Genomic DNA, 14,940 nt, shown 5'->3' on the forward strand with positions numbered 1-14,940 from the left:
TGAGACGGTCCCAATCCCACAGCCTCTTGTTAATGTTTCAAACTAATTTCTAGAGCAATAAAATACTTGAGTCCCGTGCGTAGCTCCACAGTGGAGTTGTGAGCGTCCTGCCCAACTCAGCAGGTGTTTGCAATAAACTAATTATTTTTTTCAAATTAAGAGTTGAGGCAGTGTCAGTTTGTTCTGAGAAAAGGAAAAAAAAACACCCATTATGTGTGAATAATTTAAAGAAAATGATTTATAGAATACTGGTGTACATGATTTAACATTACAGGGGGGAAAAAAAGTATCTTACACATGGACAAATCTTACATGAGGAATCTCCTATTTTTTTTTTTTTTTTACAACACACTCCATACTGTAGTGCAGCCAGTTTCAAAGACACTTTTAAAAAGAGATGAAAACTTTCACAGGGAGGGTGGGAGCATTTCTAGGATCATTTTATTTTTTTATTTGTACTAAAAGAGGATATCCAAAGTCAGCATCAGCGGTCCATACTGGTACATTTAAAGTCTAGCCTACTCTTGACATCATTTGAAACAGATGAGTGACCTCATCAGACAACACAGACAAGCTTGTGAGGTATCTTTCATCTCTCTCGCACATGAACACACGCTCAGTGTTGTGTGTGTCTTGTAAAATCCATTCGCAGTGTTTCATTTCTTGCTTGATTGGATTACTGGAGGAGAGCTGAAGCAGGATCCTCCTGACTGATTTGTCAGATTTAGCTTAATGTCATTAGTAGAATGCGGGTAAATTCCATACAACCAGTGTTATAATATATATATATATATATATACACACATATACATACATATATATATATATACATACATATATATAAATGGTTGCATTTTAATTGTAATCATTTTTTGGTTAGTGGCCATGATATCACTTAGAAACATGGCAACAATGACCAGTATGTTCTATAGCTTGTTACTTATTAACAAAAGTATTCATACTCATTCATGACAGAAAACATTTTTTGCATAATAAAGAACTTGGTAAAGATATTTTCTTTTAACCCTTTCTTTGAAAGTTGCAGTGATCTTTCTGGTAAATGACTAAAAAGTCTCTTCCTTAACTCTATGATGTAATTGAACCCTGTGTAAAGTGATATTTAGGCTTTTAAGGTAACATTCACCCTCACGTCCCTTTTCCCTAAAGCCACAAACAGCAGAAACGTGTGCAACATTTCCATCTAAAGGGAACATCAGATCGAGCAGTCACATTTGGTTAATGAACCAGTCCATGACATCATGTTGAGAGGTTTTTACACCTCAAATTCTTTTCAGCATGGCTTAAGAAGTCCACAGAGATCGGAGAGCGTCATAGTAAAACCCTCCTCGGTTGACGTTGTTGTAGTGTTAGTAGTGTTTGGGTTTCTGCATCTTGTTAGTAGTAGCAGAGAACAAGTCCAGGTACAAAGCCCCCTGTTGTATGGCTTGTTTCCAATATACGTGGTTACTGGTTACAGCTGAAATACAGTCAGAGATGTGACAGCGTGGGGGGATGGTAACACATGAGGCACTCAGCATTATTGAAAGGTGTAGTGAGAAATCTTCATTTTTACATTAAGTACAAAAACATTACTGATTGTTGACTTCACACTGTAGGCCAAGAATTCGTGTGACAGGCTCTGTCTGCTCTACTGGGCAGATACAAATAGGGACAAAACATTTCCAGTTCCAGAACATCTTTTCCTAAATCAAACAACAGCATTGTCAGATTTTTTTTTTCACGTCAAGAAATCCTCTGCTGCTTCACCACAACTGAGGCAGATGTTTGGTTTTCAAACATACTGAGGACACACAAACCAGCGGGCAAACATTCCTCTCAGGTGACCGCAGTGTCTTTTGGTGGCAAGAGATGGAATGAGGTCAATGTGATTTTCTCAGAAATGGGACATAATGTAATCAACACAGGATTACTGCTGTGAGCCGTTCCTCCTTCAAGGAGGCTGAACACAAGACATTGATTTGTCTACCATTTATAAAAGATGCATTATGTTCAACAAAACATTTAAGACTCATCCAATATCAGCTAAAAGTTGCTTGGATAATGGAGTCCAAGCATATAAGTATATTAACAATGCATCGCTTGGTTTCACTCGAGTGAGTCAACCACGTGTCTGATGGCTTGCATTGCATCTGTATTGCTTTCCAGTTCGCTTAAAATGGTGTGTGTCAGGTCCGAGAATGATTTTGTTAAGCCTGAGAAACAGATCTAGCCACTGTATATCCGATATATTGAATTTTTGGAGTGGCAGAGGGAGATGCTTAAAATTGGATTGTGCTGCAGAAACAGCATCCCCTTTGATGTGGGGGGGGGGGGTGAGCTGTAGTAGAGCAGAGCTCATCCAGTTTTAAAGAGACAAAAGGAGACTTTGTAGTCCGTCATCATTCCCCTTTTGTTTAGATGATGCCCCTTTGACGTGACAGGCTCTAGTCCAGGTAAGCCGAGCCTCTTGCTTGGTTCAGGCTGTTCAACACAAGTTTCCTGTGCAGATTGTCCTGATGCATATGAGTTAGGAGAGCTCAAAGCCTGTGTTCATACTGATAGCGTAACGCAGCTTGTCACGCAGGATGCTCTTCTTGCTGTAGTTGGGCAGCTTGAGCAGGTTGAAGCAGGTTGATGAAGTGGGAAGTCGACCACCGGGTTCCTTCTTGCGGATAGTGAAAAAGCCCCTCAGAACACTGCCGAGGGTGTCTCCGGTGTCCTAGGCACAGGAAATGCTCTGTTAGTAAAAATGTAACACAGAGATGCCAGCTACAAGACAAACACAACAGCTTGTAAGCAGCGTTAGTTTTCTCCATCTTCATCCTCACCTGATCATCTGAAACTTCCACACAACGGATGGAGAAAGGTGGTTTGAGGTAGGCGAAACCTAGAAGAGGTGGCCTTGAACAGCTGGTAACAAACTGTAAACACACATGAAATAGTGTAAGAGACGATGGTTAAAGCACCTCGTGTTAGAAATGAAATGCTTTTGAGTGTGACAAACAAAGGACAGCTTACTTTAAGGAACATAGCCCTCTCTTCAGCATTGAAGTCACTGGACAGGATATCCCACAGCCAGATGATGACACGATGGCTGCTGTGAAATCCTCCATAGTAGACTGTGTGTTTCCTGAGAAAAAGAGGAAAACATCAGTGATGAGCATCTTAAACTGCCTCTATAAACAGATGAATGAATGAAGGAAACATCCCTATTTGTTTTGAGTAGACAACTGAAGTAATGGAAACATGTTGCTGTACTTGGGGTACATTTACTAACGAAATGATCAGTATAAATGTTGTGGTGAGAGGGTACAGTATGGGACTATACCAAGCAAATTACATCATCCATATTAGAGACACGATGAAAGAAGACAAAGATGAAATGTTACGTACTTGAGGTCATCTAGATCAATCTCAGCATTGTCTCCTGAGACAAGGCGCTGAACCTCAGGTGTGGAAAACATGTGCAGCCACTCTGGGTTAATGATGCTGCGGAAGCCTCGAATGAAAGCTGCAGTTTGCTCCTTAATCTGCGTGTGCATCCGGAAGTGAGCCATGAGGTGGATGTAGCTGATCCTATAGGAGATGGAGAGCTGAAAGTTAGATGCTGATTTGTACTGAGTACACAACAATCAGCAAAAGATCCAACATTTTAAACTTAAAATGGTTCAGTACCCTACTATTTTTTCACATGCATCTGTATTTACATACTTGTTTTCATTGGTGACTGGCATGGTTTTCCCCCCAGGTATCAGCTCATGACAGACAAGCTGTTAGGGAACACAAGAAGTAACTTTAAACTAATGATTTTAAGTATTCAACTACTACCTCATTTGTTCCACGTCCATCATTACCTGCCCCATGACATCCTCATCATAGGATAACGTCAGTCCTAGATCCCCTACATCTCCATCGTACCGCTGAAAAATCAAATATAAGATGTCCGTTTGATATTAGAAACCACACACAACAGTGTGAGCTTGAGTTGACTTGAAAACTTGGCAAATTGAAGTAAAAACAATAAGTGACAGTCCAAGTGTAATGTTTCTCTGACCTTGATGGACGTGAGGTTCTTGTAAAACTCAGAGTCCAGTGAAGGAAGCTCGTCGATGGAGCTGTAGAAAGTGCTGTGGTGGTGACCCAAGACTTGACTGAGGAAGAAGGAGGCAAACGGGACGTCCACAACGATGCCCTGAATACACAGAGGTAATGAAGATATAATTGTTGAAGATCATCTAAAATACTTCATTCAGAGTGAGAACAAGAAATGAGGCTTTTATTCATAAATTAAATGTACTTCGTAGACAGCTTTCCCAAGCATCTTCCCCACAAACTCAAACAGCTGCAAATGGTTCTCATGGATGTAAGAGGTGGGTGAAGGATACAGCCTTTCATTTCCACTGGTAGTCTACGGAAAAATAAACATCATATCATACAACACATATATAATCAAAGTCAGCAGCAGAGGTGTGGTGGTTTAGAAGTAGCACACTATTCTCCTTAATTACCTTGAAGAGGTTGAGAGCAGGATTGAACACTTTCTTAATGATCTCCTCTAGGAACTCTTTGAAGACACCATCCTGGTCGATACCAGCCTCGTCCACTCCCAGGTCATTAACAAACTTCACACGAATGACGCCTTTTATAGAATTCACTGGCAGCCGACGGAGCTGGTCATATCCATCCTGAGAATAGCAAAGTAAGCATTATTTTGGGATGGCCAATATAGTATAACACATTCAAACTCTGCTCTAAAAATCTATCTGATTTGTTTGTTACCTCCAACATCCGTGAGCGACGAATGGTAATATGGGTGACATGTGGTGAAGCAGAGCTTGTTTCTACCAATCCTAAATTTTCTTTTTCCTTTGTAACGATGTTCCTGAACAGCAGCACCCTCTAAAATGAAGAGGCAAAGCAATTATACAACTGAAAATGAAAATGACACTGCTTTAAATTAAAGGATCCTGTTTACTCACGTTTTTATGTGGAATGACGTGTGGGATGTACTGCAGTAAAAGCTGGGCTCTTTTCTTTCCTTTCTCCAGCTCTTGGAACAACAGACTGGGCTTCAGGTCCCTGAATGCAACACCACAATGACATAAAGGTAAGATTTCATCACAGAGCAGTCTTTCCTGAAACAGAAGGCTGGTGGGTTGTAGGACATCAACAGCTATTCTGTGTTTCAGTGTTTGTATTTACTTGCGTAGCCAGTGGTCATCAGGGGTGAACCTTCGCCTGCAGTCTCGCTCATAAAGCACCATGAGCCAACCATGAACACTGTGGAACAACTCCAGTTTCTCTCCCTTAGCATTTTCTATTAAACACAAAACAGTTTTTCAGTAAAGAAATAGCTACAATCATCATAACATTCGAGATTCAGTGAAGTCACACACTCACCTAAGATGCCATCCCATATCATCTTGTACACAAATGTGTTCAGAAATGAGGAGATAGTGATGAGTTCCTCTATCTTGAAAGATGTTTGTTCCTCATAGACTTCAATGTCATCCAGAATTCTGTAACATGTTTACAGTATGTCACAAAAATGTGCTGTTGAAATTGGGCATCTTATGCACAACACAGTAAAAAAAAAAAAAAAAAAAAAAAAAAAAAAAAGAATCAGTGAAATTACGTGATTAGGTGCCGTGAGCAGTCGCAGAAAAGCATAAGCATAGACAGGAGCTGCTTGGACTCTTCAGTGTCATTGTTCAGACACTCCATGAAGAGTTTAAGGCCTCCCTGAGGACCAAGCTCACAGATGAAGGCCCAAAGTTTGGGCAAAAGATCATCAAGATGTGTCAGACCTGCAAAAAAAAAACAGAGAATGTACAGTGACAATGAACTTTCCAGGGTGTTTCAAAATACTGTATAACATTTAAAACAAATGTAAGATTCTGGGACTGACCAGTGAGGATCTGGAGGCGTATTTGTGTCAGCGTAGACAGAGCTGTCTGGTAGAGCACACAGATGCTGCACACCTTCTGAACTTCAGCAGAGTCGACTCGTTTCCCCCCTACTGGTTTCAGGATGTTTCTCACAGAAGCCGACTTCTGAAATGCTCGCTTGAAGAGGTCTATCAACACACAGACACAACACACAGGGGATGCAAAGGACCTTCAAGAGACTTTCAACCTTTTTTTTTTTTTTAAAACCCAAAAGATTGTACTAATTTTAAAACATTACATTAGGTTTGGGTTTATAACTCACTTTTAACTGGTAGATTGTTTTGTGATGTGCTAGGCTGTGGAGGTGGGGGAGTGGGCTCCTGGCTCTCCAGCTTTTTAGAGAGGACGTCACTGAAGAGCGTTCGAATGACAGAAACACCCCACAGGTACTGAAGCTGCTTGGTGACCAGCGGCATTGACTCATTCAGGCTACGGAGAACAGAAGAGGCAGAGAGGAGACAAAGTCACGTATATCTGCCATTATTCTTTTAACAAAGGAAAAGTGAGCTGTTCCCCGGGAACCGTCAGGCAGCCTGATGAAGTTTATTAAGCCATCTTTGTAATATACATTCTTTTGAAGTGTTATATTTGTCCAATATATTAAGTTAAATGAGAGTCCAGCTTATTATTTAAATAAACAATATCTCTTTTACTGACCCGTAGTCCACTGTTTGTGAGAACCATCCCAGGACAGGATGCCAGTGGGTAAGGTTAGACTTCTTTTGGGATACATATCTCTGGCAGTAGGACAGCATGTCAGTCAGGTCCTTCACAAAATGACTGGCCTCCTCTTCAAGGACTTTCTCATTAAGGTAACCCAAGTGAATCAGGTTGCCTATCAAACATGGGAAAGACACAGTAACAAGGGTAAAGGGACACCCAATGATTCTCTCATCTGTACACAACTAGATCAGATCGGTGAAAGTGCAAGCCCATATTTATCCAAAATAATATACCAAGTAAGCAGAGTGTGTGGCTCCCCTCAAGACAGACACAGATGTCCGAACACTGTTCTTCCCGGCTGAGAAACAAGATGAACTTCCGCAGGAGGTCATGCGTCTGAATGGACGCCATACACTGTTAAGACAGAGCAGATGTTAAAACCTCCCTCTAATAGTTCAAATGATCATAAACGTTGATATGACATATGACAGGGCTTTTACCTCTGGAGTGAGCACATTGAGGTGGTATACAACAGCTGGAACGGACATGATGTGGATGAGGAATGATCTTAGCAGGTTATCGGAGAAGTGAGCAGCGATGACAGGCCTAAAAAATATTAGATGTAATTAAAAAAGCCAGCAAATAAAACCTTGAAAACACAAAGTAAACTGGATATACCATGTCTCCTGCACTTCATGTATTAAAACTGGAATATACAGAATTTTTTTTTTTGCTTTTATTTTGAAAATCAGTTACATATGGTGAAATCACTAGCTCCTGACTCACCTTAATGACAAAGTGAAAATAGCTGTTAGAGTGCCTTTGGACAGAGATGGTTTAGAACGAGCCAAGCCATTGGTCAGCAAGATCTAAATAAGAAAAATTAAAATGACATACAACATGAATTATTTATAAAATTACAGTTGGCACTGAGGAAGAAAATAGGTAACACAGGTACTTAATTGATTCTCTTGATAAAATTGAAAAAGCATGAGCTGTAATACTGAACCTGGAGTATTGAATAGAATCCCTTTTGATTGAGATGGCCCATGATATTTTCACAGATCCTCATCAATGCAGGTCTGAGAGCTTCTCCTAAAATAACGAGGGGAAAATTTCATGTTTTTCTTTGCCATGCCCCACAAAAACAAAAGATATGTTTAAAACAACAACCTCAGCTTCACGTGAGACATACCCTTCCCTCGGATTATCCGCCAGGTTGAAGTGTCCGTGAAGGTCACCAGCACAGTGAGGTACAGAGTTACCAATTTATTGTCCTGAAGTATGTCAGGCTGCAAATCACAAAACACAGAGTGATCCTATGTACCGTGTATATAATGAGATGAATGTCAAAACACATTTTCCACATCGAGACTAACCTTTAAATTTTTCAGTAGCTGACAGCAAGTCCACAGTACATCTTTTATCTGCTTGAGCCAGGGAATAGTGAGGTCTTTGGAGAGAGCCAAGGAGACATACCAGACCTGACAGCCAAATGTGAAAACAGTCACTGAGACAAAAATTACATACAAGTGTGATTAAAATGTGGAGGGTAAAATGTGAGCACACTCACTTTAGGCTCATTTTCAACCTCCATGCTGGCAAGAATAGCACGACAAAGCTTCTCGAACCTCTGTGTGATGTACAGAATTAGAGTCATTCAAGTCAAATAGCCCAGTACCAGAATCTAAGTTATGACTGTCATGTTTAAACAGTCTCCCCAAGCTAGAGTCTCCACAAAGGATGAGGAAAAACATTTTTATAAAATGAACTAACTTGTACTACTGCTAACCATTGTTATTATTAATGTCTTAACCAAATCAGCATAGCTAGTAACTCACCATCTTATCCTCTTGGCGATATATGAACAGTAATTTCCGAGCAATTCTGAAAATTGAAAGTGCATTTCTTTTTGACGTCCCAGTTTCAGAGGCATGAAAATAGTCATCAACCTCTTTCCTGGTGAGACACAAACAAAACATAGAGCCAACGATAATGCAAACATAAAACTGAGCTGTAATAGTCCCATTTCAACTTAATATTTCTTAAGTCACTCATGATCATCACAACAAACAGATCAAAATCAAAGATCTTCAAATCACAGGTGACTAGTATATCTGAAATGAAAAATAATGACACTACCTTATTTGCTTCTGGAGTCTGCAGCGACAGAGAAATCTCCTGACCAGAGCTTGGATGTTGATTGCTGCCTTCTCCTTGTCCTTCTGCCCCTTCCTCTCCTCCCTGGCCTGCCGGGCTTTGTCCAGGAACTCGGACTTGGAGCTCTGAGGCACACCGAACATTGTGCACCCTAGAAGAGAAGACTTTAAACAATTTGGCTGCTGTACAACAAAACTGTAAACTGATAATCCGCTTGTTTGTATTGATAACATTTTGACAGCGGCTTTAGAGCAATTGTCTGTGCTTTGTGGAGACTGTGCCTGGGATAAAACAGCATCCTAGCAACTGCACATCTTCACATTGTTTTGAGTAAACCAAATAGTAAACTTACCTGCGATATTCCTCAAATGAAGATCTTGTCTGGCCTTCAGGCTCACCTAACGCTATACCTCCTCAGTCATTTGGTTGTCCTTGAGATCGGAGCAGTAGGAAAGCCAACTGAAACATGAAGACTAACTTGCCATCGCTGGATAAACGGGGCGATACAGTAAAGATGGAGCTGGGTTAGTTAGCATACAGGGCTAGTTCGCCGCTTGTCGGCTTGATACTGCCTCGGGGAGAATCTTTTCACATTAATTTAGTGACATTTATCGTCGTTGCGATGTTAGGTTTGATCCTGTATCAATGACAGCCTCGAAAACACAGGGAACATACCGTTTCGAAATGTAAACAATGAGAGGAGATCCGTACATTGACTGCAGCCATTAATCCAAAGTGTCGCATTAAATGATTCCGGGTAGGGTCTGTCCTCCCGTATAAATCGTTAAATTAGACTGTTTCTCTTTAAAAGGTCTGGGATATGACAAGCTATTTTTGTTCGTGTTATAACTATAAAAAACTTTTGATTTCTGGTGATAGATAAAGCTTTAAATATGGGTGTTTGGCGAGAGGGACTGTTATCACTGTTACTCCTTCAACAGCGGAAATGGGCAGGCTAAGATTAACACAATTAAAGCAATTTTCTTTAACAAGTGAATTAAAAGTAGTAGGACAGAAAGTGGGCTGAAGTGAGGCGCTGCATTGTTTCCTATGTGTCATTTACTTCGTCTTGAACACTCCGTGACTCTCTGTAACCTTTAACAAAATTATGTGAACTGTCCCTTTAAACACAGCACGGGATAGTTGACGTCATTTTTATAACTGCGCAGCGTTGACCGGAAGGAAGTGGGTGTTAGCTGACTGACGTTAGCGAGCTACATTTACGAAGTCTGCTGCGGCTTCTATGGTAAATATACTTATGTCTTAACAAAAGCCAGATACAAACACACTACTAACATTAGGCGGAAAAATCTTTAATAGTCAGTGACATATAAGGTCTATTTTTTGGTAGATTTGTAATAATAAAGGTAAGTTTAGTTAATGCTGTCTAGCTAGCTAGCTCATTAGCCGTGCTGTCTACAATGAAATTACCACTGACTGGGCTGAGAGAGACAGTTCAGTGTTTTACTTTATATCTAGAAAAAAAGCCGCCAACAATTCTACAAATGCAGTAACGCTGTTTTTTTGTTTGTTTTTAAAAAAAAGGAAATTTACCTTATAGACAAAAGTGTGTAGCATTGTTTTTGAATTGTCTCTGCCCTGTTAGTCTTTCCATAGCCTTATCATGTCAAGCTGAGCAGAAACACTACTTCATCAAATTGTACTAAAAGTATGAAAGTTTAAAGTCCGTACTTTTCATCATAGCTGTTTTGTACAAGTGTGTTAGTTTATGCCACAAGAAAGCTGTTATATTAACAATTACATCCGCTATTATAACAGTCTGAGAGTTGAAAAGACTTGCTGATAAAATACATGAGTCACTACATATGTCATTTTGTTCCTTCATCACAAGGAATATGCACACACTAACTTATGCTGAGTCAATATACTTAAGCCTTTTTAAAAAATTAAACTCTGCATTTGTGGCCTTATTTTAAAAAGTAAGATGTTTAATAATAACAAATGGATTTGGGACAGACTGGTTAGGGAAGTTCAAATATACTGAGGGATGGGTCAAGGGATTTGGATATCTTCATTAACCCTTAAACAAACTAATCCAGTGAGATACTAGCCCTGATCCAGGTGTCATTTTATTCTTTATCTTGTTCTTTCACAGGAAGAGATGTCAGGAGAGAGTGTGGTGAGCTCGGCAGTGCCGGCAGCTACAACCCGGACTACATCCTTCAAGGGCTCCAGCCCCAGCTCTAAATATGTGAAGTTAAATGTAGGTGGGGCACTGTACTACACTACAATGCAGACTCTAACCAAACAGGATACAATGCTCAAAGCCATGTTCAGTGGCAGGATGGAGGTCCTCACAGACAGTGAAGGTGAGCTGTTAGTGAAAATGTTATAAGATAAGCAATAAGATGTGGGGTTTACATCATCTCTTTGCTCGTTGTAATCTATTACTAAGTAATGACTCACCATTTCATATTTATAGGTTGGATCTTGATTGACCGCTGTGGGAAACATTTTGGAACAATCCTCAACTATCTTAGAGATGGGGCAGTGCCACTCCCAGACAGCCGACGGGAAACCGAGGAACTGCTCGCTGAGGCCAAGTATTACCTTGTCCAAGGCCTAGCTGATGAATGTACAGCTGCCTTGCAGGTACCATCAATAGAGGGCTGTCAGTTAGGCGGGGAAATATATCAGTTTTTCATCTACCACCATGTCATCATTGTTAAATTAACTCCTCAGAACTATTACTAAATTTTCTACCACAGGCTAAAATACAGGTGTAAATCTGTTTTTTGTTCTTTTACATCATGATGGACATAAAATCTGTGCAAGAATAATTTTAAACCAATCATTTCTTGGTGACAGTTGGTAACTGAAACAATGAGCTGTAATCATTTATGGGTTGCATGTCCTTCATCATCTTTGTTACTCTGGTCCACCCGGTGGCTTCCTTCCTCTTATTTTATGTATTTTGCAGTTTGACATGTACAACTGTTATTTTTTAATGGAAAAACTTTTTTTTCCCTCCAGAACAAAGAAACTTATGAGCCCCTTTGTAAAGTGCCTCTGATGACATCGTCTAAGGAAGAGCAGAAGCTTATTGCAACATCTAATAAGGTATGTTACGATGTTTTCTACATAACATGCTGAATTTCTAGTGCTCAATATCAAGAAAAAACTGTCATTTAGATTTTCCTTTGTCTTCACAGCCTACTGTCAAACTGCTGTATAACAGAAGCAACAACAAATATTCATATACCAGGTGAGTTCTCTTCAACTAAAATTAGGGGCCAGCATATCTAATTCAAGAGGAAATATAATGTTGTGAAATCTTAATAAGTTATCTTAATAAATGACTGTCCTGTAACTCATCACCTTCCAGCAATTCTGATGACAACATGCTAAAAAATATTGAGCTGTTCGACAAGCTTTCATTGCGATTCAACGGTCGGGTCCTCTTCATCAAAGATGTGATTGGGGATGAGATCTGTTGTTGGTCATTTTATGGCCAGGGGCGTAAGATTGCCGAAGTGTGCTGCACCTCCATTGTTTATGCCACAGAAAAGAAGCAGACAAAGGTAAAAAAAAATGTTTTCATGTGCCTACTCTGAAGAGTTGGTTGCTTTCTTGTAAGCATACTATATGTTGTTTAAATATCTCTAATCTCTTGTACAACACCCTACTTCTCTCCTAGGTTGAGTTCCCTGAGGCACGCATCTATGAGGAGACCCTCAACATCCTCCTGTATGAGTCCCATGATGGGAGGGGTCCAGACAACGCCCTGCTGGAGGCCACAGGAGGCGCTGCAGGACGATCTAATCATCTGGATGAGGATGAGGAGCGAGAACGAATTGAACGAGTCCGTAGGATTCATATCAAACGACCTGATGACCGCACACACCACCACCAGTGACCTTCCTCCTTCGACCCGTCAGCCTGTGTCTCTGACCCTGGACAGTCTTTGCACCACGCTTGTGCCTTACAACACCCAGCGCCTCTCTGTCTCACTTCTACTCTTATTTTACCAGCTTTCTCTTGGAAACTACTACGAGATGAGTGTCATACAACAGTGTGTAGTGGTGAAGTGATTTTGTGCGTGTTTGTGTGTCCACTTGTCATCTTTCTTGTGTGGTCTCACAGGCTGTAATGTTTGTTAGTCATGATAACTCCTATCACTGTTTTCTGCTAGAGTGCAGAGGCCCATAGAAATGGATGTTTGCATTCAGCACTGCGGGTGACCACAGTTTCACCTGAGTGTGTGAAGAAAACGGAAATGATATTGTCAGTATACATTTGTTAATTGCGCTCGTAACTAGATTACATCCGGGAGAACAAGAATTATATAATGTACGCAGCTAAAAATTGATGCACATCATTTTTGCTTCTCCTTTCGAGATCCTGACGGGTCCACTGTAAGTTCACCAGTGGATGAACTAGGTGTTGTACACAATGGGGCCACATGGTGGCACTGTTTTACTCTTAGAAGATGTTACCATGGCTATTTCGTAGCCTGCAGATAAGAGCAATTAAATCTTTTTAAAAAATTTAATAATTTTTGATACAGTAAAGATATCACAGGTGGATGCAGCATTTCACTGTAGTGCTTCTGCTATATTTAGTGTTAACATTATGCATTTTCCCTTCACTTCACTAAATGATTATTATTTTCAGTGGAGGCAACTTGAGCTGTGACCTGAGGTGTTAAATGTACTGGGGTGATTGACTGATGGATGCTGAGGTTGAAGTGAATGACTGTAACCAGAGATCTCACAGGCAGGAAGGGAATCCTGTCTACAAGCTTTTAACAGGGAGAGAAATTAGACCTGTCCTTCACCACAGCATTCATCAGAGAATGTACCGTTTGCACACAATAGGTTTGAGTTGAAATATGTCTAACAATCGCAGTACTTGTAGGTCTGTTGTACAGAAGTGAACATATATGTATGTTTTATATTTATACCTACTTTATCACAAATAAATTTCTACAAACAGTCTTTTGTTGTGTTTAATTCTCATATTCACATCATTTGTGAACATATAAAATTATGACACATATGGCTTCATTGTTCAGATAATGTTGAGTGTTTTGTACATTAAAATAGTTTTGTAGATTTAAATTTGATAGATTTGATTTACAGTCCAGTGTCAGCCTTTGCTTTGAACGGTAGTGGTAAAAACAACAGAGACAAACCCTTAAACATAAAATGATGCTGAAACTATCTTTCATCACTATTTAACATTTTCTAATGGAAAGTTAATTTTAATTAACTGCAATGTATAAAAAAGGTGTTGCTGTCCAATAAACAGGCTCAACCATGGTTCCTAAATGCAGTTCTTTCTGCTCAGTTGTAGACATGTTGATCCTCTCTTTAGGGGTCTCCTGATAAAATATGCAGGGGCCTCTTGTGTGTCTCCTCAGCCCCACACGTTACCGTGTCCGGGCCCGAGTGGCAACCTGTTGGGACAAATAATTTGATTTAAAGCGGTATCTTTTCCTCCTTTAATTCAACCCCTTTTAAAATCTGCACAAAATAGTTTGAATATCTGGGATTCTGGATTACACATAGCCTAACTATAGACTATAAGACCTCGCCAATGGTAGCTTCCTGCCCATGATAGCTGGTCTGAAAACAGGACACAAAACGTTGTGACTTGCTGCCCTTTTCTCTGAGTGGAAAGATCAGTATCATCAAGATCAATGTATTACCTAAGCTCCTTTATCTGTTTTAAAATCTTCCTATGTTTCTCTAAAATCTCTCTAAAATACTAAAGGTGTCAGTCCCCTCTTATTGCTTTATTTGGTGTTGCACCACAGGGTGTGCATCTAAGCGATCATAAGTGCAACACGCTAGCCTTTTGCACTTTGTTGGCTGGTCAGCTCGTACTGCTCAGATGGAAAGACCCTTCCCCCACCTACGTCTTATCATTGGATTAAAGATATTATGCAACATCTCAGGCTAGAGAAGATAAGATACTCTCCCTGTTGTATGCAGAGAATGTAACCCCATAATATGTATGAACGTTTGTTTTTTTTCTCATTTGTGTGTTTCTCCTCTTCAGAAAGTGCTTAAAATGTGGCGCAGGTCTGGTGGGTGTGTGGATGGAGAGGTGGGTGGGCAGATACTTGGGATGAGAGTGGACACAGTTTACTGCTTGCATTTTGTATATTGTGAAAATCTTAAATAAACAGACCTTGGTCAAAGTG

General features: G+C 40.2%; 2 protein-coding genes across 5 annotated transcripts; one reads left to right on the forward strand and one right to left on the reverse strand.

Annotated features, from left to right (window-relative positions):
* Window positions 1-2,323: 2,323 nt before the first annotated feature.
* ube3b (ubiquitin protein ligase E3B) lies at window positions 2,324-9,495 on the reverse strand. 4 transcript variants are annotated; one of them, XM_022757337.1, is made up of 28 exons: window positions 9,447-9,494; window positions 9,124-9,258; window positions 8,754-8,922; window positions 8,453-8,570; window positions 8,185-8,244; window positions 7,991-8,095; window positions 7,807-7,903; window positions 7,621-7,706; window positions 7,398-7,480; window positions 7,112-7,217; window positions 6,905-7,025; window positions 6,606-6,783; window positions 6,211-6,377; window positions 5,909-6,076; window positions 5,636-5,807; window positions 5,401-5,519; window positions 5,203-5,317; window positions 4,980-5,079; window positions 4,780-4,899; window positions 4,509-4,685; window positions 4,298-4,408; window positions 4,055-4,192; window positions 3,855-3,920; window positions 3,712-3,770; window positions 3,394-3,576; window positions 3,019-3,130; window positions 2,829-2,921; window positions 2,324-2,719 (listed from the first exon to the last, which is right to left on the reverse strand). In XM_022757337.1, the coding sequence occupies exons 3-28, from the start codon at window positions 8,912-8,914 to the stop codon at window positions 2,528-2,530; spliced, it is 3,207 nt and encodes a 1,068-aa protein (XP_022613058.1). In that variant the 5' UTR covers window positions 8,915-8,922; window positions 9,124-9,258; window positions 9,447-9,494; the 3' UTR covers window positions 2,324-2,527. The 4 variants fall into 4 exon arrangements, with proteins under 4 accessions (XP_022613058.1, XP_022613075.1, XP_022613050.1 ...); XM_022757354.1 differs by having other exon boundaries at window positions 8,453-8,498; window positions 9,124-9,495; XM_022757329.1 differs by having other exon boundaries at window positions 9,124-9,495.
* A 451-nt stretch (window positions 9,496-9,946) lies between these two features.
* kctd10 (potassium channel tetramerization domain containing 10) lies at window positions 9,947-13,729 on the forward strand. The gene is made up of 7 exons (XM_022758901.1): window positions 9,947-10,017; window positions 10,888-11,101; window positions 11,215-11,384; window positions 11,766-11,852; window positions 11,945-11,997; window positions 12,118-12,313; window positions 12,430-13,729. The coding sequence occupies exons 1-7, from the start codon at window positions 10,015-10,017 to the stop codon at window positions 12,646-12,648; spliced, it is 942 nt and encodes a 313-aa protein (XP_022614622.1). The 5' UTR covers window positions 9,947-10,014; the 3' UTR covers window positions 12,649-13,729.
* Window positions 13,730-14,940: the final 1,211 nt, after the last annotated feature.

The sequence above is a fragment of the Seriola dumerili genome, unplaced genomic scaffold (assembly GCF_002260705.1).
Source record: "Seriola dumerili isolate Sdu_G_001 unplaced genomic scaffold, Sdu_1.0 BDQW01000017.1, whole genome shotgun sequence".
Lineage (NCBI taxonomy): Eukaryota > Metazoa > Chordata > Actinopteri > Carangiformes > Carangidae > Seriola > Seriola dumerili.